The sequence below is a fragment of the Amblyraja radiata genome, chromosome 22 (assembly GCF_010909765.2).
Source record: "Amblyraja radiata isolate CabotCenter1 chromosome 22, sAmbRad1.1.pri, whole genome shotgun sequence".
Taxonomy (NCBI): domain Eukaryota; kingdom Metazoa; phylum Chordata; class Chondrichthyes; order Rajiformes; family Rajidae; genus Amblyraja; species Amblyraja radiata.
Genome location: NC_045977.1, coordinates 10,576,197 through 10,601,045, shown reverse-complemented (window position 1 = coordinate 10,601,045; position 24,849 = coordinate 10,576,197). Strand labels below are relative to the sequence as shown.

Below are 24,849 nucleotides of genomic sequence, written 5' to 3'. Positions count from 1 at the left end.
AAATTCCATGTGTCTTCAATTCCCTGAGCCCACTGATCCACAATTAACAAATTAGTGGTAAATTCTCATATCGTCTGAATGATTTTGCCAAACAATGTTTTGTTTCTCCTCCATGTTCTAATACACAAGGAGTTTTAAACTCATACTTCTTACAAAATCTGCCCTTAATATATTTGTTCATTATGTTTCATTACTGATATGCTAACTAACATTTTAGATAAAATTCTATTTTTAAGATCTCAATTACATAAGTTTAATTAAGTGGACAGTTTAAATCGAAGTAAGCATGCAGGTTCAGCAGGCAGTGAAGAAAGCAGATGGCATGTTGGCATTTATAACAACAGGAATCGAATATCGGAGCAAAGAGGTCGTTCTGCAGTTGTACAGAGCCCTAGGGAGACCACACCTGGAGTATTGTGTGCAGTTTTGGTCCCCTAATTTGAGTAAGGACATTCTTGCTATTGATGGAGTGCAGCGTAGGTTTACAAGGTTAATTCCTGGGATGGCGGGACTGTCATATGCTGAGAGAATGTAGCAGCTGGGCTTGTACACTCTGGAGTTTAGAAGGATGAGAGGATATCTCATTGAAACATATAAGATTGTTAAGGGCTTGGACACGCTAGAGGCAGGAAACATGTTTCCGATGTTAGGGGAGTCCAGACCAGGGGCCACAGTTTAAGAATAAGGAGTAAGCCATTCAGAACGGAGACGAGGAAATACTTTTTCTCACAGAGAGTCGCGAGTCTGTGGAATTCTCTGCCTCAGAGGGTGGTGGAGGCAGGTTCTCGGGATGCTTTCAAGAGAGAGCTAGATAGGGCTCTTAAAAATTGCGGAGTCAGGGGATATGGGGAGAAGGCAGAAACAGGGTACTGATTGGGGATGATCAGCCGTGATCACATTGAATGGCGGAGCTGGCTCGAAGGGCCAAATGGCCTACTCCTGCACCTATTGTCTATTGTCTAAAGTATGCTGAAATTTTTGAAACTGTTACATACAGACAAAAATACATCTAACACACGGGCTTCCTATTTGAAAGTATATGGTGATCAAGGCAAATCCTAACATGTTGTAGATTGTTCACAGAAAGGCAGATCAAAGTTCGTGTTTAAATTTTAAAAGTCGACAAAATTAAAAAATATTTCACAAATAGTTACTTTCTTCACTGCTATGAGGAAAATACCTTTATATTTCCATATGCACAGTACACTAGAAACAAGAGTATTAATAGAATCTAGTAAGCAGCACGGTGACGCAGCAGTAGAGTTGCTGCCTCACAGTGCCAGTGACATGGGTTCCATCCGGACTACGGGTGCTATCTGTACGGTATTTGCACATTCTCCCCGTAACCGCACGAGTTTTCTCCGGGGGCATCCCAGGGATGTACAGGTTCCCAAGCACATCCCAGGGATGTACAGGTTTGTAGGTTAATTAGCTTTGATAAGAATTGTAAATTTACCAGTGTGTAGGATAGTGCTAGTGTACAAGAATCACTGGTCGCTGGTCTGTTTGCGCACTGTATCTCTAAACTAAACTAATCTAGAATCAGCATAAGAGGGATCATAGTAACCTTTTGTATGTGCAGCAAGGCAGTGCTGTGTACTGCTGTACTGAGAAACAGGTATAAAATCTTGCCGTCCACTTTTAGACAGGATATTATCCAGATGGACCACTTGTCAAGGCGCTGCGCTGGCACCCGTGCCTCAGTTTTTTTTTATTATTTAAAAAAAAAAGTTTTTTTGCTGCTCAGAGATAGAGAAATTTTACCAAAACAGTTGAAGATAGTCAAAAATGATCACAGACTTCGAGAAGATTTTACAAGGCTGATAACAAAAACTTCTAAAGAATGAAGTCTTCAGCTCCAATTTTTCCTCATGAACGTTAGTGTAAACTTGTTTTAGGATACCCAAGCCTACTGCTGAACACTCTTTGAAACAATCACATGCAGGCGTATAAATCTCCTGCATTAAGTTTCATAAAATTATTAATACATGTGTAATGAATTATGCATAATGCAACTCAGTTAAGCCCCCCATTTTTTTATTCTATCTGCTTTATGCATTTGAGCAATAGCACATTTCTTCTTTCTTGACGTGATTACTAATATTGTTTTAGTAGAAGCCAGTCCTTTCACTCTTCCCCACATGCTAAATGTACTTACAGATTTAGGATTTACTTCAGTAGTGATAATTTGCAGCAGGCACTTCAGTAACCTCTGACTTGTACCCTTTGTCCTCTCAGTTTCCTCAGCGTTATTCCGCTGGGTCTGCACCCAATCATATTCAAGTTGCAGTTTGCTGGGTTTCCCCAGCATGAGGTACAATTCAGCCAAAGTCAAATTCTCAGAGGTACTTGGACTCCAGCCATCCTCCAGCACCTGCTGGACCAGATGGGTAGCATCTTCTTTTGGTGGCTTTGGAAGAATGCTGGCACTACCAGCTTGTCCCTGAGAGGGCAAACTCATATTCACGGTCTGCCCAAGGCAGTCATTATCAGACACCTCATCTGTGCACACCACCGGCTGTTCATGAGTGCAATTAGTGGACAAGGTCCTATTATCACAATCATCTACTGCGGTTGAATTGGATGACATTGAAGCGGTATCAGTAGATAATTGGGGACTTGAATCTGCCAATTGTTGAGAGCTTGATTCAACTTTTATCATTCCAGAATGTACTGCACTGGGATCACCAAGAAATCCATTTATGTCCAAGGCAGTAACACCCTTTTCAGAGGATTTTTCCAGACATGCACATCTCTCTGCATCTACCGAGTTCGGACACGACTTCATGTCGTGAGAAGGTGGGTCCAAGAGGAGTGTCTCATCATTATTGACCATCCCCCCACAGACACAGAGCTCAGTAGTCGTGGTTGGTTCTGGGGACTCCATTAAGGGCACCTCATTACCACTGCATTCTTCAGTGGAAGCATCCGAATTAGATTTGGGTGAATTAAATGCATGTTCTCCATTTTCTCCTAATTCTTGCTGTCCTCCATCAAATATCTCGTCTGTTTTTGGACTTTCCTGTTGAGAAATTGTCTCTCCAGCAGAGGTACCTTCCAAAGAAGACATTTCCTCTTCAGTGCATTGTGATCCTTCACCAGCCATCGATGTAGTGGTTTTGAAACCAGTTCGCCCATCTGTTGTGCTTCTAATTTGTTTAACTTGTCCCTTCATTGTGCCCTGAGTTCCTTGACTGACGGGAACAGTCATATCCTTTGTAGCAGGGGTTCTTGCTAATATCTGTGCTGGTGGGAGTAAATGAATGTCCTTTATGTTCTGTCTGCACCTTCCGGTTTCCTGCCAGTGCACAGTGCAGCAGGCTTTTGAGTGAACCACCTTTGCCACTCCAGGCAGTACAGTTAAAGTACAGTTCTCTGCAGGGTAGAGATGGAGCTCTGTCTTTTCCTCAAGCCCCATAATCCTTGATTCACCATATACAATATCTTGCTGACGTTCTTCCAATGACTTGCGCTGAAGATAATATTAAGGAGAAACAAGAGACAAGCCATTTGAAAAAACTTGAATGAGTAATACAAGCATACCTAACTTTTTAGTCTGCTCAAGCTCACTCGCTCAGCCTTCACCTCCAAAGTAAATAAATCCAAGTCTATCGGTCTCCATCCCAGCAACATCTTAAAACATCCCAAAATGTATGTGCCAAAACAAAATGTGCAAATTTAAATTGATCTCACTAGGACACAAATTGTTGGAGTAACCCAGCAGACCAGGCAGCATCGCTGGACAGCAAGGGTAGGTGATGTTTTGGGTTGAGATCCTTCTTCTGATTGATTGTGGGACAGGGGAAGAGTTGGAAGAAGGGAGAGGCAAGACAAAATGTGGCATGAAATAACTGGACACAGGTGAGGGAAGTTTTGATAGGCAGATGGTTGGAACAAAGGCCAGAGATAGTGGAGAGATGAGAGTTGTGTTGCCAGAGGGAGGAAAGTAGCAGGGGAGGGTTAGCTTGGGATTACCCAAAATTTTGAGAATTCAACGTTCATACCGTGAGGTTGTAAGCTACGCAAGGTGAATCCAAGGAGCTGATTCTCCAATTTGCGTATGGCCTCACTCTAGCAATGGAGGACGCCCAGGACAGAAAGGTCAGTATGGGCACAAAAAGTGTAGGAAGGAACTGCAGATGCTGGTTTAGTATGGGAATGGGAAGGGGAGTTAAAATGGTTAGCAACCAGGAGATCCGGTAGGCCTTGATAAACTGAGCGCAAGTGTCCAGCAAAATGGTGGCCGAATCCACACTTGGTTTCGCCAATGTACAGGAGGCCACATTGGGAACACTGGATGCAGTAGGTGATGTGTTTCCTCCAGATGCTTCCTTGTTTCTACTATCCTTTAAATTCACCTGAAAACTATACGTCTTTAATATTTCCACTCTGGGAAATGATTCTGTCTACCCTATCTATGCAGGGAAAAGCGGGGAAAAACATGATTATTTCTTCAAATATGTCAACAAAATACACTGGATTTCACATAGGGAGACCTGTTGTTCCAGACTGCAGAAATAGGGCAATAAGAGATTTGATCATTATGGCGATGTACCTCTATCCTGGAAATGCGTGCACATTTTATAATGATAGACAATCATGTCTAATAACCAACAACATTTTTTACAAGTGCCAGGATGTCACTTTGAAAACTATCAACAAGTTATCTGGAGATTCTCATGTCCCCTTCAATCTTTTGAGCCCCCTTTAAGATCACGCCACAGATTTGGCCCTCATTGGTTGATCACTTCGGAGCCTACCAAATACAAGTAAATGAGGTTCAACAAATAATACGGCTTGAATGTGTCACTGAGGACATCGGCCAGGCAGTGATAATGCTTTGCCATCTGTCCATGCGGAATTTGCTGAAACTGGCCACAAGGCTTTCCTGTTCACTCAAGTCGAAAAGGATACAATTCGGAATTCCTGTAACGCCCATTTATGCTTGAGGAAATCAATGAGACTGGAAACTTTCCGATGTAGTTCCACCATCATCCTGCAAGAGAATAAAGCCAGGCCCATCAAAGAGCATACGCATAGTAAGATTACTAGACTAAGTGGGACCCGTTGGGTCCCAGTCACATGGGAGGCCTGGTCCCCCAACACAACCCATTCCCCACTACCACTGCATTCCACCACTCACCTGTTCCCCAACGCAATATTCCACCACTGAGCCACAGCCCCCGATTACCCAGGCGTGGCTGATGGGTTCCCATTGTGACGCACCCCCCCCCCCCCCCCACTCTGCGCTTTGCCCTCCCCACGCATTTACTCCATACCCCCTCAACCACCCCACTCATCCACTCTTAGCGACTCTCTGGCAGCGCAGCCATTCCCGCCCATTGGGTTCCCATTGTGACGTAGAACACGCAGATATTAGTGCGTAGGCGCAGCACACGGGCACGGCAAGTGGAAAAGGTATTTATTAAAGCTTAAAATGTGAATAACTCTTAAAATATAACAACAATTTAAATGTTAAAGATGATATTTATTCAGTTCAGTTCTTTCTTGTTGCGTTCTGCTGCTCACTGCGGCTCAGTGTCTCTTTGCTGTTGATGAAAAAAAAGACACACAATTTTAATATCGAGACATTATAGAGTGGTCAAACTTTAACTTGAAGAAAATCGGTGAATTTACCTCAGAAGTCATTATTCAAGCATGCGTTTAATGTCAACATTCTTGGTCGATGTTCAGGAAAACGTTGACATTTTCCTGCACCTTTCCTCGGCTAAGAGCCACATATAGTTGTTCATGCTGAAATACGGGTTTCTCAAGGTATATCAGCACTTTCTCCATGGTTTGTCCTTGTGCTTTATGGATCATCATAGCAAAACTTGACTGAAACGGGAATTGGCTCCGCTGAAGGGGAATGTCTTCGCCTTCTGTCAAATTGTTCTCATTCCTAGGATAACGCTCAATGTCATCTTTGAAGGCTCCCATGTTGATTCTTGCAACGATCTGTTTAATGTGTAGCTCTTCCACGATCATCTTCGTTCCAATGCATTGCTTTGGGGGTTCCAAGTTTCTCATTAACATGATTGGAGATCCTTTTTTCAACTCCAATTTGTGTGGTGGTAATCCAGAGATCTCAAGTGAATTGAGAAACTCTGTTGGAAAGTGAGTAGCATTAGTTCCCTCAGTGACAGCATTGAAAGAAAAGTACTCCTAATGATTCCAGGGAAGCGTCTGATACATGTAGAATTGATGCTTGTTATGGTGTCGTTGTGTGGAACCAAGATACAATTGTCAAAGAATATTTCTGCAGGATTGTCAAATGTGGGATAGAAGAAATCAATATAATCCTCCAGTATTCTTGTTGATAGAACCATGTCTTGTGGCATTTCAATTTCATCGTCTTCATTCTTCTCCAACTTTCAACAAAATTTGCGAATAGTCGCCTTCTCTCTATCTCAATCGCATATTTGTCTGCAATTGAAACCTGGTGAAAAGTTTCCACAAGTAGGATTTCATGATACAGGAATTTTCAATATAAGCATCATTTTCCCATTTCACTGCAGGAAGTAGTTGTCGAAAATCGCCACAACAAATGGTAAGAATCCCACCAAAAGGCTTAGCGTCGATGCATATATCTCAAAGAGTTCTGTCCCTGCTTCAAAGCTCTCCCTGCTAATCATTGGGCACTCATCCCAAACAATGAGTTTCACTTGCCTCATCCCTCGTGCTGTGTTCGAGTTCTTCTCGATGTTGCAGAATGTATCCTTGGTCACTTGGATGGGTATCTTGAATCGAGAAAGTGCACTTCTTCCACCAGGCATTAATGTAGCTGCTATCCCTGAGGATGCTACAGCAATAGCAACATCACCTTGACTTCTAACTTTGGAGAGGATCAAATTAGTGATAAATGTCTTTCCCGTTCCTTCTGGTGAATCAATGAAAAACATTGAAGGAAGATTCCTTTTCAAGCAGTTGCACACTTTGTCATACACTGCTCTCTGCTCAGCGTTCAGGAGAGGCTCATTCTCCTCAACAAGTTGCTGTTGTTCAGTTCTATTGTATTGCAATTCCTGCGGTAATTTTGGATTGTCAAGCTTCTCTTGAATATACAACAGAGCCTGATCATGATGCTTCTCATCAATCATGATATTAGGATCACTCATTGTTCTCCATTCTCTTTCAAGGTAATCTTCAGACATTGAATTCTTGAAGTGATCCCACAATTGTTGAGGATTGTTGACCTCAGTATTCGCCAACAAAACAACAAACAAATCTATCATTGCACTGGGGAGTCTTGTCTTCTCAGCATCTTCCATTGTTTGTTGCCAATGGTCGTCAGTCTGCAACAAACCTCTTTCTCTGCAGACGTCTTTGAAGAAAGGGTAAATTTCTCCATCAGCTGTCTTCAATTAATCGAATGATACTGGCCCTTTTAGGTGATGGAGAAGCAGTCTCAAGTAGTAGAGGTCACCACATCTTGGAGACACGGTATACATTTGTCCCAAAACGTTGGCTTCAAAAATATCTTGAAGATCTTCCACTCTCTTGCCAGCCTTCGTTCTTTGCCATCTCCTATTGTTCCACGTGTAAAATCGGGGAACATCAGAGTAGTAGAGTGTTCTTGCAAACGGCTCTTGAGAACACAAATGCCATGAATTCAGTTAATGTCATTCTCATCATATCATTATTCCTCACTCGTTGAGCAGCATCGACTCTGATAACGACTCGTTGTTCTGGTGGTAGATCTCTGGTGCTAGATGGTGTTACGTATCTAAACCTAAATTTTAGTAGTTATTTAAGTTATGATGTCGGATGGAAGCTGCATACCCAAATCTCGTTGCACTTGTGTGCAATGACAATAAAAGATATTATTATTATTATATTATTATTAGATGTACCTGGAGTCGAAAGACAGCTCATGAGTCGGAAATCCAAGGATTGATGCCACTGCTTCTGATGGAACAATGTATCTGCCAGTCAAGTACTGTGTAATTTTGTCAAGCATGTTAGCTCCCAAAAGTGCTTGATCACTTCTCTTCAAGGTGTACTTGATCACGTATTTGACCGACTTTACAGAGGAGCATATCTCAACGTTGATGTGGCGTTTGAACAACTTCAAAAGTTGAGCATTATAGGGCACCACTCAATCAGAAGTAATAGGTCAATGCCGGCGTCCCTCTTGATGTCCTTGAAATCCTCCCATGTGGGGAGATCTTCTCATGTACAGAGGATATGGATCATATCCACAACTTGTCCAACGAAAAATGTTATGGTCTTGGCTTACTCATTTCGTCAAGCCACAGCGGACAGTGCAAATGAGGCAGGCCTCTCTTCTGATATTCCACAGTTGAGACAAAAACTATACAGTGGTCAAAGAGGCCATCTGGTCCAGTGAGGTACTTGATGAATAGCTTTCTGTTCAAATCAAATATTCTTGCAATCAAGTCTGGTCTATCACACGACTGCTTATTGTGAAGGAGGCACTGTCGCATCTCACTCCACTTCGGATTGCAAGTCATCGTAATGAAGAATGAGGCATTGCCTTACTTCCGAATGTACATCATGGCGTCCTGGCATCGTTCCATCATTTATCTCAGTCCACCGACAAATGTCGAGGAGAGGATGATGTGCTTTCCGATGTTTTCCAAATCATCATTATCATTTAATGCATCCATGAGGCTGCTGTAAGTTGTTGATCTCAACGATGCTTGATTCATGCGAATATAATTGACCCTATCAGTCTCAATCATTGCTGCCATATCAACCACATATTGTTGAAAGAGTCGTCCTCCACTCAAAAGGTGGTTTAATTCACTATCATGATTCATAATCCAAAAGGCATAATATCGCATTGTTGTCAATTTCTTGTGGTTACTCATTTGGAGTTGGTGATGCCATCCATCGTCTCCATGTGGAAAGATAAGGACGTATTGAAAACTATCATACGACCTATGAGACTCTGAAATGATTTTCAGGTCTCCTCCTATTTCTTTCAAGATAATGTGCCGTGATGTTGCCTGAGGGTCATTATCTTTTGGTATTATGATGGCAACTTCGGTGGCAATATGTGTGTTAAACCGCCTTTCATGTTCCAAATGTGGCCGATGATCTGGATGAATGACGATTGATAACTCTGGTAAACCTTGAATTCTTTCCTTTGTGATTTGAAGTGTTCAAATGTATGGGTTGTTTTGTCTAATCACGTTTTCAAGCATTGCAACAATTTCCCTTTGAATACCAGCATTTCGCAGTATACCCATTTGCAATTCAATGCTGTCTTGGGTGTCCATAAAATAGATCTGCAAGAATTTACTTTGCTGGTGTAGGTCAGGCATCAACGAACCAAGGTAATGATGAATCTGGCCTTGAATGATCACTGAAGGATTCCATCCGGGTGGCACCACTTGCTTGGCACCAAATGACGTCAGTTGAAAGAGACAGTTGTATTGTCTTATATTCTTTCTGAACTAGTTTGCTTGTGGTGTATCATAAGTATACAATCTCATAACTTCATCAGGCAGTGCCCGCAGAGGAGCAATGATTACCTGCAGCAAAAGTTGGCGGTTTCTCCAGAGAAACGGAATGTTCAACACCGAGGGCAAACCTTGGTCATTTCACCAACATCAGCAGAAAGATTTATCCTTGCGAGTTGTGCATTTCGTCTTGTTGTATTTCTGGCCGCTGTTCAGCCAGTCTTCTAGTTCTTTCATCTCCCATCTCTTCATGCCTTCTTCTTAGCGTTCTTTCTTGTTGATCCTTGAGACGCTCATTTCTTCTTCTTTGTGGCGTCTCTTCATCCCTTCTGCTTCGCGCTCTTTCTTATTGTTCCTTGAGACGTTCAGTTCTTTTTGGTTGCGTCTCCTCATCCTTTCATTTTTGCGTTCTTCCTCGCTGATCCGCGAGACATTGAGCTCTCTCTTGTTGCATCTCTTGTTCCCTTCTGCTGCTTGATGCTTCTCGATGCCCCTTTGCGTTGTTCCTTGACCATCCTGCAGCTGTTACTCTCCCTCTTCTTGGCATGATGTTAAAAAAGCAGCCTAAACACAATTTCAGTTGTTAACTAAGTGGGACTCGTCGGGTCCCTGACACATGGGAGGTCCGGTCCCCAACGCAATATTCCACCACTCACCCATAGCCCCTAACTGCGCAGGCGCAACTCATTTCCCCTCATCCTCTAGCACTCCCTCCCTTGTCCTCATGTGTGGGAGGAAGGAGAAAGGGGTGTGTCTGGGAGGGATGGGGGTGTGTGTGGGCGGGAGGGGTGTGTGTGGGCGGGAGGGGTGTGTGTGGGCGGGAGGGGTGTGTGTGGGCGGGAGGGGTGTGTGTGGGCGGGAGGGGTGTGTGTGGGCGGGGGGGGTGTGTGTGGGCGGGAGGGGTGTGTGTGGGCGGGAGGGGTGTGTGTGGGCGGGAGGGGTGTGTGTGGGCGGGAGGGGTGTGTGTGGGCGGGAGGGGTGTGTGTGGGCGGGAGGGGTGTGTGTGGGCGGGAGGGGTGTGTGTGGGCGGGAGGGGTGTGTGTGGGCGGGAGGGGTGTGTGTGGGCGGGAGGGGTGTGTGTGGGCGGGAGGGGTGTGTGTGGGCGGGAGGGGTGTGTGTGGGCGGGAGGGGTGTGTGTGGGCGGGAGGGGTGTGTGTGGGCGGGAGGGGTGTGTGTGGGCGGGAGGGGTGTGTGTGGGCGGGAGGGGTGTGTGTGGGCGGGAGGGTGGGGGTTGAGAGCTCAGAGAAAAGATAGGGGAAGAGCAAAGGGAGAGAGGGGGGGTATGACGGGGGAGGCGGGCAGGAGCCAGCGAGGGCGACCATAGGGGAAGGGACTGGACTGGCGGTGCGATGGGGACTCGCAGCGGGCACTGGTCCTTGGTCATTCTCCTCCGCCGGGATCAGAGTCTCTGCTTTCCGTTTGGCAACATCTCCGATTCCGTGCAGCGCCGCTTCCAGTCCCTCCGAAAATTGTGTCCGGGTGGAGGCCTCTGCCGGCCATCCTCAGCTCCAGTAAAGACGCGATGGCACAGGAAGGGGCGGACCGTCGCGGTGAGTGACAGGAGAAAAGACTGATCCACGCGGCGCTCTGGCAGGAGAGGTGATCGATCTGCGCACGCGCGTTTTTTAAGATTTTTTAAACCTCGCTAACATTTACAATATTCCACCGATCGGAGCGAAACTTGTTGCACTCGCAGCACAGGAGAACGGTGAGCGAGCTGGCGAAACATCGTAGTGCTATCGTGTACCGTTTTTGTGCAAATAGAATAAACCCGCAAACCGGTAGAGCACAAGATTAGAGTTTTAGTTATCTATAGATTGTATTGCTTTTAATAAATCACAAATAAAAAGGGATATAATTTAAAATCGTGGACTGAAAATACATGCTACAATTGAGTTCATAACTGCAACCAGCATGGAACTCAAAGTTAACTTGAACTTCTTAGTTATGATGTATTATACAATATACTATTGCAAAGGGGGCGAATGTGGAATTGAATCCAACACTTTGCATATGGAAAGTTTGTGATATGTTGTACTACCACAGAGAGTCATGAAATTGGGAAGGGGGAGATTACCAATGAAGAACATTTTGCTGTGATTGAAGTTTTCTTATTCATCCAAGACCTAGTATGAAGCAAATACACACGCTAAAGATCGTTTTCCATTAGTTATTGATGAACGAATACTCGAGTAAATGTCATAATTGAATTAAAACGGAATATTCACTATTATGTAGTTTTGCAAATTCACAGGTTTATTTTCCTCCTTGAACTTATATGAAAGTACTTTATGAAACATCAAATAGTATGCAGTCCAGTCCATCTCTGAATAGTATGTTTAAAATTAGTTACCCTCCAATGAGCACTATTTTTAATATTACTCTCAATTCCTGTTCTGACAAATGTTAATTAAAAATCTGAATTACTTAAATACACTAATCTCACATTAGTCATTTATACAAGTCTCATACCAAAATATAGGCAATCCCCATATTAACAAATTTTAACAAAAGAAAATGGATTAAAAAATCGTGATTATGGACCATCTTCTAGGAATGCAACCCATCCGTGATGCGGGGCCTGCTTGTACTATAAATATTCACCTAATGCTATATAAAAGGGTAGTTACAAAAACACCAATGTACACGACAGTAACATTTTCTAAATCGTTGTCAGGAAAGCAAAGGATATTATAGATAAATATTGAATATTTGGTTTCTACCGTAGTCGAGGATTCTGTGCCAGACTCTGAACTCTTGCCCAGGTGTAGTTACTGCGTGGCAGTAGTTCAAGGAGCACTTTCACCGGTAGTCGAACTGGTTTCTGATCTTCCTCATCACTAATTCCTATGAATAATAATTTTTTTTTAAATCACATAACTGAGATAGAGAACTGAGTCACAGAAAGAGAGACATAACTGTGAGAAGTAAACTACATGTGAGGGGCTCTCTGACCTGTCCTAAACCCACTGGAAGACAGTGCAAGGAGATAAATTACTGCTAAATAAAACAATACAACAATTAAATATGTTAGTTAAGGAAAGAGATATTTATGAAGTGGAAGGTTAGAATGAAAGATACTTGGAAAATAAAGATATACTGCAAATTAAGGGAATAAGGTGAATTTCCACCGATGTGTTGAGGGTTATATTTTTGTCACAAGCCCTCTCCAAATTAAAATAGGAACAATGGGGCTTTATTTTCTCAGCACATCGTTAACTCGTATTCCCAACTATAAAAAAGCTTTGATGAAAGGGGCAGAAGTGAAAAAGCACACATGGACGGAGAAAAAGCATTAACATTTAAATTTCCAAGCCAGTAATGTTTTCCAATGAATCACGTCAAGCCATGAAAGTATTTGCAACCGTTAACGGGTATCAAAGCAATAATGTTGTACATGCAAAACCCAAGGTAAAAATGAAGATATGGATTCCCAAGATGAAGTGGAATTAGTGAGAATCCGTACACGTACACAAATCTGAATCATTTTATAATTACTGTGCCTTCCATAATGTTGGGGACAAAGATCCATCATTTATTTATTTGCCTCTGTACTCCACATTTTGAGATTTGTAATAGGAAAAAAAACATGTGGTTAAAGTGCACCGTCAGATTTTAATAAAGGCCATTTTGATATATTTTGGTTTCACCATGTAGAAATTACAGCAGTGTTTATACATAGTCCCCCATTTCAGGGCACCATAATGTTTGGGATACAGCAATGTCATGTAAATGAAAGTAGTCATGTTTAGTATTTTGTTGCATATCCTTTGCATGCAATGACTGCTTGAAGCCTGCGATTCATGGACATCACCCAGATGCTGGGTGTCTTCTCTGGTGATGCTCTGCCAGGCCTGTATTACAGCCATCTTTAGCTCATGCTTCTTTGGGGGGCTAGTCCCCTTCAGTTTTCTCTTCAGCATATAAGAGGCATGCTCAATTGGGCTCAGATCGGGTGATTGACTTGGTCACTCAAGAAATTACAATTTTTTTAGCTTTGAAAAGTATGTTTGGGATCATTGTCTTGCTGTAGAATGAACCGCTGGCCAATGAGTTTTGAGGCATTTGTTTGAACTTGAGCAGATAGAATGTGTCTATGCATTTCAGAATTCATTATGTTACTACCATCAGCAGTTGTATCATCAATGAAGATAAGTGAGCCAGTACCTTCAGCAGTTATATATGCCCAGGTCATAACACCCCCACCACCGTGTTTCACAGATGAGGTGGTATGCTTTGGATTTTGTACAGTTCCTTCTCTGCTCCATAATTTGCTCTTGCCATCATTCTAATATGTTAATCGTCACCTCATCTGTCCACAAGACATTTTTCCAGAACTGTGGTTGCTCTTTTAAGTACTTCTTGGCAAACTGTAACCTGGCCATTCTATTTTTGCAGCTAACCAGTGGTTTGCATCTTGCAGTGTAGCCTCTGTATTTCTGTTCATGAAGTCTTCTGCAGACAGTGGTCATTGACAAATCTACACCCGACTCCTGAAGAGTGTTTCTGATCTGTCGGACAGGTGTTTGGGGACTTTTCTTTACTATAGAAATAATTATTGTGTCATCAGCTGTGGAGGTCTTCCTTGGCCTGCCAGTCCCTTTGCGATTAGTAAGCTCACCAGTGCTCTCTTTCTTCTTAATGATGTTCCAATCAGTTGATTTAGGTAAGCCTAAGGTTTGGCAGATGTCTCTGACAGTTTTTATTCTTGTTTCTCAGTCTCATAATGGCTTCTTTGACTTTCATTGACACAACTTTGGTCTTCATGTTGATAAACAACAATAAAAGTTTCCAAAGGTGATGGAAAGACTGAAGGAAAGACTAGGTGCTGAGAGCTCTCTTATGCCTGCATTAAGGAGGCAATTAAACACATCTGCGCAATTACAAACACCCGTGAAGCCATGTGTCCCAAACATTATGGTGCCCTGAAATGCGGGGGGGGGGGGGGGGGGGGAAGTATGTATAAACACAGCTGTAATTTCTACATGGTGAAACCAAAAGGTATAAAAATGGCTTTTATTAAAATCTGACAATGTGCACTTTGACCATGAGATTTTTTCTATTACAAATCTCAAATTGTGGAGTACAGAGGCAAATAAATAAATGATGGGTCTTTGTCCCAAACATTATGGAGGGCACTGTATATACAATAGCAGAGCAGTGAATCGTTACAGTGCTTGTCCCCCAGGCCGACCTCTCCAGTTGCACTAGAGCCACAATGCAGTTAGGGTCTATTGTTGTTATTGCATCTGGCATCTCAGTCATTCATTTAAAATTTCAGTGGGGTGAACAAAATTGATAGCTTGTATCAGGCTGGAGATTAGCTCTGTATAGCTATTTTATTGTTAACCTAGAAATATCCATAGATATGCCCTCACATTCCATTATGACAGCTGGGAAATGGAAGTACAATTGAATAAATCTGGAATAAAGGACTTGATGTTTAGCATATTTGGTGTTGAAATGTAACATCATTTTTTGGTGTAATTTCTAGGATCATCTGACTTTATGAGTATAGAAGTTGGGATGTAATGTTAAAATTGTACAAGGCATTGGTGAGGCCAATTCTGGAGTATGGTGTACAATTTTGGTCGCCTAATTATAGGAAGTATGTCAACAAAATAGAGAGAGTACAGAGGAGATTTACTAGAATGTTGCCTGGGTTTCAGCAACTAAGTTACAGAGAAAGGTTGAACAAGTTAGGGCTTTATTCTTTGGAGCGCAGAAGGTTGAGGGGGGACTGGATAGAGGTCTTTAAAATGATGAGAGGGATAGACAGAGTTGATTGGATAAGCTTTTCCCACTGAGAGTAGGGAAGATTCAAACAAGAGGACATGACTTGAGAATTAAGGGACAGAAGTTTAAGGGTAACATGAGGGGGAACTTCTTTACTCAGAGAGTGGTGGCTGTGTGGAATGAGCTTCCAGTGAAAGGTGGTGGAGGCAGGTTCGTTTTTATAATTTAAAAATAAATTGGATAGTTATATGGACGGGAAAGGAATGGAGGGTTATGGTCTGAGCGCAGGTATATGGGACTAGGGGAGAATACGTGTTTGGCACGGACTAGAAGGGTCGAGATGGCCTGTTTCCGTGCTGTAATTGTTATATGGTTATATGGTTATAGTAACAGAATAAAATATATGACAGGTCAGATTTGTGGTGAAGTACTAGAAAGCCGAACTAGTACTTCGAATGAACTGCTTATTGTGTTCCTAATCTAAGCTACGCAGTTTAATATGCAGAGAGAACCATGTTTCCACGAGCACTGTGTGGTGATCACTTCTATCAACATTGTTGTACATAACCAACAGGTAGAATACATGCACAGGGAGAACTTTGAGGACTTGGAGGATCTCTATTTTTGAGTGCACATCATTGTGCCACTAATTCTGAGTAACTGGAAGATTTGATTCCAGGAATATAATTAGTCCGCAGGAATGCTCTTCAAATATTGGCATAAGTTTAGTACAATCTCCGTAGACAGCAGCAATAGTCAGGATCAAACCCGGGTGTCTGGTGCTGTAAGGCAGAAACTCTACCGCTGCCTCACTGTGCCACCCAAAAATTATTAAGTACTCTGGTTCACCAGGCTAGGTGTGTCTTTATCATGTGTCTGTTACTGATACTTCAGTCAATGCTGGAGTCTGTACAGTTTTCTTTTTAATTGCAATGTAGCTATACTTCGCATAAACTGTGTGGCCTGCTTATCTATTTCAGAATCCATCCACACATGGTATCACACAGATTAGAAAAGACAAAGTTCCTTTCCTTAAAGTTATTTTCATGAATCTGGTAATTTTTATCTGTAAATGATAAGCATCAAGGTGTATAGTTACCATTGCCATAGCAAGCTTTCTAGCCAGATTTATTTAAAAGAATACCTCTGATGGTGGGGTTGTTCAACCTCAGTTCCAAAAACATAACCAATATAGGATTATGTTCCGAAAATAATCTTTCTATTTTAATCTGCATCTTGTTTTCTGGTCTTTCAGGTCACGGCTCAATATTTATTGTTCAGCCAAATGCTGAGCACATTAGCATCCCAATACCATGCTCAAAAAGCCTCCACCAAGCAAGGGACAAATCTATGTTTGTACCGTAACTTGATGCACACACATTTTTCCATTAGCAGCACATCCCGCAGGCATAAACCAGAATTTACAAATTCCCCGGCTTCTACAGGAGCATTGTTGAAATGTAAACAATTAAAACCATACAATTTACCAATGCAGAGCACTGGAAAACATCCATCTTTTTTATTAAATAGTTGCCACCCTATCTAATAAGGATGGTTGTATTTCACAGACACAAAAGATTCCCTATCTATCTGATAACTCAAAGCCAGACTTTCCTACCTTAGGGAAATGAGAGACTGCAGTGTTGCTCCCAGGGCCGGCCTTTAGCCGATTGGACCGATTGCTCCCAATTGGGCCCCGCGCTAGAGTAATCAAATCAATTGGAGCAAAGATCTTATAGCGCGCAAGATGGTCCACTCCTGCGAAATACAATGAACTGACGCGTAGTACGCACCGGAGCGTAACCTCCGTCATTTCAGTAACCCCGACCCGACTTCAGTTATGCCTCTCGCAGCGTTGCGGGGGAACAGTTTAGGTGTTTTTAAATGTTTCAAATGTTTTTTAGCATTTTCTTTTCAAACGGCACATGCCTTGTACAGGGAGGAACTGCAGATGTTGGTTTAAACCGAAGACAGACACAAAAGGCTGGAGTAAATCAGCGGATCAGGCAGCATCTCTGGAGAGGACTAGGTGATATTTCGGGTCGACTTTTTCCAATAGCTGCCATGAGGGTAGAAGCGCCGGCACCAAGAGCGAGCGAACGGGTGGACAGACGGACGAAAACAACGTTCATAGAGCGGCGTTGGTAGACATTTCGGGTCGAGACCCTTCTTCAGACTGACAAGAGAAAGGGAAACGGGAGATATCGGCATATCTTCCATTCATTTGTCCTTAGTACCATCTATATCTCTTGCTCCTCTTTCCCGAGTCAGTCTGAAGAAGGGCCTCGACCCGAAATGTCACATACAAAGATCTTTGGTCACTTATTCTGCTCTATGATCGTTGTTTTTGTTCGTCTGTCCGCGCGTTCGCTCGCTCTTGGTGCCGGCGCTTCTCCCCTCAGATCCGCCAAACAAACACACACACACACACACACACACACAGCATGTCTGGCAGATCGGTGTGGCCGAGACCAGGAGCAGCTATGAGGAGCCGGGTGAAGGATGACATCAAACGGGTCATGGCAGCTAGCGAAAAAGTTCGGAAATGGTAAGGTGGAAATTAAAAACCCCCCGAAGTAAATAGATGTTTACCAAAAAAAAAGTGGGGCCGGCGATCGTTCCGTGTCCGTGACGGAGGGAAGGGGGGGGGGGGGGGAGGATGGTTTGAGTTCCTCTTTCTCCTGACTCTGAAGACGGGTCTCGACCCGAAATGTCACCTATTCCTTTTGTCCAGAAATGCCGCCCGACCCGCTGCATTTTTGTCTATCTCTCAGCTTTGCTTTGAAGTAATCTACTCTCGGCTCGGGTAGATCTACCCCGGGTGGAGGGAGAGAGAGTAGAGAGGGAGAGGGGGAAGAAAGGGGTAGACGGTGAGGGGGAATGGAGGGGGAGGTGCCCTCACGCTCCCGAGGCAGCTCTCCCGTCCCTCCTGTCACCCTGCTTCACGCACACAGCCCTGGCTCCCCCCCCCCCCCCCCCCCCCCCCTCTCCTCTCCCCGGGAAGACGCGGTGAACAATACAGCGAGGGCCGGGCCAGGGGTTGCAGCAACGTTTACAAACCTCGGGACTCAGCTCACACCCGGACCCCGGCATCCGTTCCCGCCGCTGGCCCTCTCCCTCTCATTCCCTCCCTCCCTTCTTTCTCTCTTTCCCTCCCACACACACGTAACGCACAGACAACTAACACACACACACACATCATGCACAGACAACTAACATACACACAACTAAGACACACACACACAACTAAGTTTAGATTGGGTAGAAGCCCAAAGGGTAGGATGGGGCTGAAGCCCAAAATTTAATGCCTGGACTGGTTTTTCGCCAATAGTTATTGGTTTTCCAGGCTCTAGTTAATTAAATTATTGTTTTTTACATTTCAGTCACTAAAACAAGTGGTATTGTAACTATATACTTTTCACAGGTGATCTACACATTTTGTTTGTTACTTGTAGGCTTACATGTATGCAATTTTATATTAAAATGTAGCTTAGATCTGTTTGGTCCATTAACTCGCACGCACTTTTTAAGCGCACATTTTGATTACTTTCCATTCTACCATAGAGATATATGGTCTATAATAGACTTTATTTGTATTTCTATGATTCTACAGACCTTGGCTGGGAACCTGGGGCTCACCAAAATTGTTCCCAATTGGGCCCCGCAACTCCTAAGGCCGGCCCTGGTTGCTCCGCTTATACGGACATGGCTCACACCTGATTCACCCAACTGTGCCATGCAACCAGAGGACTTCTACAAGATCTCCAAAAAGCAGCCAGCATCACCAGACCACACCATCCTGGTTGCATTTGACTCCTGCACAGATAGGTGGTATAGGTGGCTGAAAACTGTAATGTCTAGGTTCAGGAGCAGCTTCTTCCCTACAACTATTAAACACTACAACCTCCAAAGAGGCTACGCATTATATAGACTTGGCAAGGTAAGAGGCGGACGAGTCTACTTCTTAAACAATGCCTCATGGTGCTTGGATGTGGAGTTCCAAGCAAGTTCCCGCACCCCAGACCTGGAATATCTAACTATTGTTTGGCCCCAATGGCTGCCGTGAACCTCCCCTTGTTGACTTGGGTCCACTGGCATGGTACGTGAAGCCAACAGTTTTAAACCTAGGTTTTAGGATGGACAGTGATTTTAAATTAGATCATTAAATAGGCGTGGTGGTTAAGTCCAGCTTCTTTCACCTAAGGAAGCTGGCAAAGGTGAAGCCTATTCTCGAGCAGCAGCATTTTGAAACAGTAATCCATGCCTTTATTACATCTAGGCTGGATTACTGTAACGCACTCTATTTTGGAGTTGCACGATCTTCACTGGCTCGTCTCCAGTTGGTTCAAAATGCTGCTGCTCGCCTTTTAACTGGAACTCGAAAGAGGGAGCACATAACGCCAATTCTGGCCTCCCTCCCTGGTGCACATTCGAGTTCATTTTAAAATTCTTTTATTTGTTTTTAAATCTCTAAATGGGCTCGCCCTGCCTTACCTCTCTGAACTGCTCCACCCATACGCTCCTGCCCGGTGCCTCAGGTCAGCTGATCAGCTGCTCCTGGAGGTACCGAGGTCTAAGCGGAAGCTCAGAGGGGATAGAGCCTCCTCTGTTGCTGCTCCGGCACTCTGGAACACCCTGCCGTTGCACATCAGACAGGCCCCCTCACTGTCCATCTTCAAAACCAGTATTAAAACACATTTATATTCCTTGGCTTTTGACACTGCTTGAGACTTTGCTCCTGTTTTTAGTGCTTTTAATGTTTTTAATTTTATTGTTTTTACTCTTTCGTTTAATGTTTTTATTGTTATGTAATAATTTCTTGTCCATGATTAGTCATGTACAGCACTTTGTTGCAACTGTGGTTGTTTTTAAAGTGCTCTATAAATAAAGTTATTATTATTATTAGTGATTTGCTGTCCCAACTACCTGCCACAGCAATTCACTGAAGCCATTCTAAATGCAGTTTACATCCATCTGCCTGCGGACGTGAAGTTCATATTGGATGCACTATAAACTGCAACCAAGAACGTTGAAATGAAGTACCCATCATAGCAAGTTCATAGTTAAGTTCAAGTCACATTTATTGTCATATATACCAATTGGTGCAGTGAAATTTGAGTTACCATGCAGCCACATAAATAAACACAACACTATAGAATTTAACATAAACATCCCCCACAGCGGAATCAACGTTTCTCACTGTGAGGGAAGGCAACTAAGTCCAGTCCTCTTCCTCTTGTTCACCCGTGGTCGGGGCCTATTAAGGCCTCCGCAGTCGCCGCAACAGCGGCCCGATGTTTCAGGCCCTCTCGCCGGGATGATCGGAGCTCTGGCGTCGGAAGAACGCTCTCAGCGGCCCGGAGTTCCAAATCGGCCGCTTCCTACCGGAGACCGCGGCTTCCGAAGTCCACAGGCCGAGCTGGGCGGAGCTCCAACACTGGCAACCCTCGGCGAAAGATCCCACAGCTCCACGGTGTTAAAGTCGGCAGGCCCTCCAGAGCGCCAACACGGCGATCCCCGGTAAGGCATCTCCCGCTCCACGATGGTAATTCAGTGCTGCGTCGCTGCTGAAGCTCTCGCCGCGAGGGGGGGGGAGAAGATGTGGCTCGGATAATAGACTATCCTCGACCAGGAAGTGACTGAGAAGACGGTTTCCCCCTTCCACCCCCACCCCGACCCCCCACATAAAAAAGACTAAAAAACTTCCAAAAACAAACTTTTAGACAGATTAAAAATAACAAAGGATGAAAGGACGGACAGCTGCTGGCGAGGCTGCCACACTCGATGGCGCCACCACTCAGATTTCAAGGGACTTCAATCAGGCAACTTCAGGACTGCTACCAAAATACTATCAACATGTCTCCTGTCCCACCAGAGGCTCAAATACCTGCAACCAGCACCCATTGATTGTGGCAAGACTTGTTCGCTATAACAGGCAACAAAACAAAGTCAGGCAGAATCACTGGCAACAACACATTCAATTCAATGCTGACAAGCTCAATGCATTCTATGCACATTTTAAATGAAGGTCGGTGGAGTAACTTCACCGTCTCCGACAGTCTCAAGTACTCCAGTACCTACAATCATTGTTGCAGACATTGTTGACACACTAATACATCTATTTCCCCAGAAAACCAAGGAAATTCTGCAAGTTTTCAATCAGTCAACAATTTCTACAGATGCACCATATTAAGAATCCTATTCAGATGCATCACAGCTTGGTATGACAACTGACCTCTCCAAGATCACAAACAATTGCTGAGAATTGTGAACGCAGCCCTGTCCATCTTGCAAACCAGCCACCTCACCCCAATGACTCCAACTGCAGTGCCTTCCATAATGTTTGGGACAAAGACCCGTCATTTATTTATTTACCTCCACACTCCACAATTTGAGAATTGTAAATGAAAAAAAAAAAATCACATGTGGTTAAAGTGCACATTGTCAGATTTTATTAAAGGCCATTTTTATATATTTTGGTTTTACCATGTAGAAATTACAGCTGTGTTTATACATTTCAGGGCATCATAATGTTTGGGACACATGGCTTCACAAGCAATTGTAATTGCCTCCTTAATGCATGTTTAAGAGCTCTCAGCACCCAGTCTTTCCTCCAGTCTTTCCATTACCGTTGGAAACTTTTATTGCTGTTTATCAATACGAGGACAAAAGTTGTGGCAATGAAAGTCAAGGACGCCATTATGAGACTGAGAAACAAGAATAAAACTGAGAGACATCAGCCAAACCTTAGGCTTATTAAAATCAACTGTTTGGAACATCATTAAGAAGAAAGAGAGCACTGGTGAGCTTACTAATCGCAAAGGGACTGGCAGGCCAAGAAAGACCTCAACAGCTGATGACAGAAGAATTCTCTCTATAATAAAGAAAAATCTCCAAACACCTGCCCAACAGACCAGAAACACTCTTCAGGTGTGGATCTGTCAATGACCACCGTCCACAGAAGACTTCATGAACAGAAATACAGAGCCTACACTGCAAGATGCAAATCATTGGTTAGCCGCAAAAATTGGATGGCCAAGTTACAGTGTGCCAAGAAGTACTTAAAAGAGCAACCACAATTCTGGAAAAAGTACTTGTGGACAGATGGGACGAAGATTAACATATCAGAGTGATGGCAAGAGCAAAGTATGGAAGAGAGGAGGAACTGCCAAGATCCAAAGCATACCACCTCATGTGTAAAACACGGTGGTGGGGGTGTTATGGCCTGGGCATGTATGGCTGCTGAAGGTACTGGCTCACTTTTCTTCATTGATGATACAACTGCTGATGGTAGTAGCATAATGAACTCCGAAGTGTATAGACACATCCTATCTGATCAAGTTCAAACAAATGCCTCAAAACTCATTGGCCGGCGGTTCATTCTACAGCAAGACAACGATCCCAAACATACTGCTAAAGCAACAAAGGAGTTTTTCAAAGCCATAAAATGGTCAATTCTTGAGTGGCCAAGTCAATCACCCTATCTGAACCCAATTGAGCATGCCTTTTAGATGCCAAAGAGAAACCTGAAGGGGACTAGCCCCCAAAACAAGCATAAGATAAAGATGCCCAAACATTATGGAGGGCACTGTATATTCCCCAATGCCTCAGGAAAGCAACCAATATAACCAAGAACCATTCACATCCCGGTCATTCTCCCTTCTCCCCTTTCCTGTCAGGCAGAAGATATAAAAAAGATTGAAAGCATGTACGACCAGATTCAAGAACAGCTTCGTTCCCATTGTTATCAGACTTTTCAATGGAGCTCTCAGGCTAAATCTCAATCTATCTCATTGCAGTCCTTGCAGTTTGTATCTGTACTTTCTCTGTAGCACTATGTTCTGCATCATTTATTTTCTGTTTTGTACTCGAGCACGGTATGATTTCCCTCAATAGCACACAAAGCAAAGTTTTTCACTGTTTCTTGGTACTTATGACAATAATAAATCAACACCTATTTAAAAAAAGATATATATATTGAATTGCTATTTTGGACCTTAATAAATGGTATGTACATTTTCCGTTAATGCATACAGGAACTGATAAGAAACTGAGATGTTACTATAAAGTATGGCATCTAACACAGTAGTAAGACTATTTTGTTTACAATTACACTGTTGCAATAAGTGTGGGGAGAAAAGGGCTTGTGATCTTTGATTCTGCAAAAAAACTGCCTTGACTATTTTTTTTAATATAAATGGCAAACTTCTTTTTCATAGATCTTCATTACTGATTGAGAGAAGAAACAGAGGAAGTTGTCATTCTGTATTTACAACTTTCACAACCAGTTGGAAATCCCCTCTATACAAAGGCTGAAATTCAGTAAATCTAAAATGCTATTACTCTTATATTCACAACTGGGCATTTCTAGATCCTGCCAACAGACTGGCTGATTTGATAACTTATTTGCTCTAACGCAATGCCATAGGAACAAAAACACTAAACTTCCCTTCCCGTTTGCACTTTTCCTTCTTGGTTGTTACTTACATCTTTAAAAAACAGCCCCTCAGAAATTTAGTTTAACTTTGAAACAAAAATTATTTTCTGGAACTTGCCTTCAGGATCGCAGATTTTTTTCAAAGCCCGGCACATTGGTGCTTTTATACGTAAATTACGGCCTTTGTATCGCACAGTTGTGGCCCTGAATCAATCAGAAAGAAAATCAAATTACTTTAATGAAGAAAAACCAAAATGAATCTTATAAACTTAGAGCAAAACACAAAGCGCTGGAGGAACTCCGCAGGTCAGGCAGCATCTGTGGAAAGAATTGTGTGTTTTACTCTAAGAATCTGCAGACCCTTGTGTCTCCTTGTAAACTTAGAGTTCACATGGTACAGCAACTTTCTACATGTTTGTCAAACCAGCTATGGCTGTCCCACCTGGAATCATTGTGGTAAAAGAGATTGATTAATCAGAGCTGCAGCTATTGCAATTTGTAGAAACCTTGTATTAGAAACATAGAAAATAGGTGCAGGAGGAGGCAATTCGGCCCTTCGTGCCAGCACCGCCATTCATTGTGATCATGGCTGATCGTCCCCAATCAATAACCCGTGCCTGCCTTCTCCCCATATCCCTTGATTCCACTAGCCCCTAGAGCTCTATCTAACTCTCTCTTAAATCCATCCAGTGACTTGGCCTCCACTGCCCTCTGTGGCAGGGAATTCACAACTCTGGGTGAAAAAGTTTTTTCTCACCTCAGTCTTAAATGGCTTCCTCTTTATTCTAAGACGGTGGCCCCTGGTTCTGGACTCGCCCAACATTGGGAACATTTTTCCTGCATCTACCTTGTCCAGTCCTTTTATAATTTTATATGTTTCTATAAGATCCATTGGTAAGTTCTTACAACTAACTTACCATTAACTTAATGACGTCCTTTTCAAATTATTCATAATCCCAATTGTCAACATTTGATGTCAGATTATTCTTGAATTTCAGTTGCTTTAATAAATTTTACTGTCCTACCACCCCACCAAAACAAAACAATTAGTATCTCAGTTAATTTTACCAATATAGTTGGTGTTTCCAGATCCATTTCTATGCTAATCCCCAAAGCAGTCCATTCATCCTATAATCACTCCCCTCACAGGAAGCCCTAGTTATCATTTCTTTCAGTGATTTTCTTTCTACCTCCGAGCTTTAACAATGATTCAGTAGATTTGTGCTCAGCCCAGTGCCAGAGCTAACA

At 43.2% G+C, this 24,849-nt stretch overlaps 1 protein-coding gene across 4 annotated transcripts in view; it reads right to left on the bottom strand.

The window, feature by feature from the left end:
- The window catches only part of cramp1 (cramped chromatin regulator homolog 1), a 69,380-nt gene that overhangs the window by 23,441 nt on the left and 21,090 nt on the right, over window positions 1-24,849 (bottom strand). For all 4 annotated transcript variants that reach the window (XM_033040375.1, XM_033040376.1, XM_033040377.1 and 1 more), the window contains exons 7-10: window positions 23,720-23,805; window positions 12,152-12,275; window positions 4,915-4,996; window positions 2,159-3,472 (exon numbers count right to left, since the gene is read on the bottom strand). In XM_033040375.1, the coding sequence (XP_032896266.1) occupies window positions 2,159-3,472; window positions 4,915-4,996; window positions 12,152-12,275; window positions 23,720-23,805 (1,606 nt within the window). The remainder of the gene's footprint in view (window positions 1-2,158; window positions 3,473-4,914; window positions 4,997-12,151; window positions 12,276-23,719; window positions 23,806-24,849) is intronic.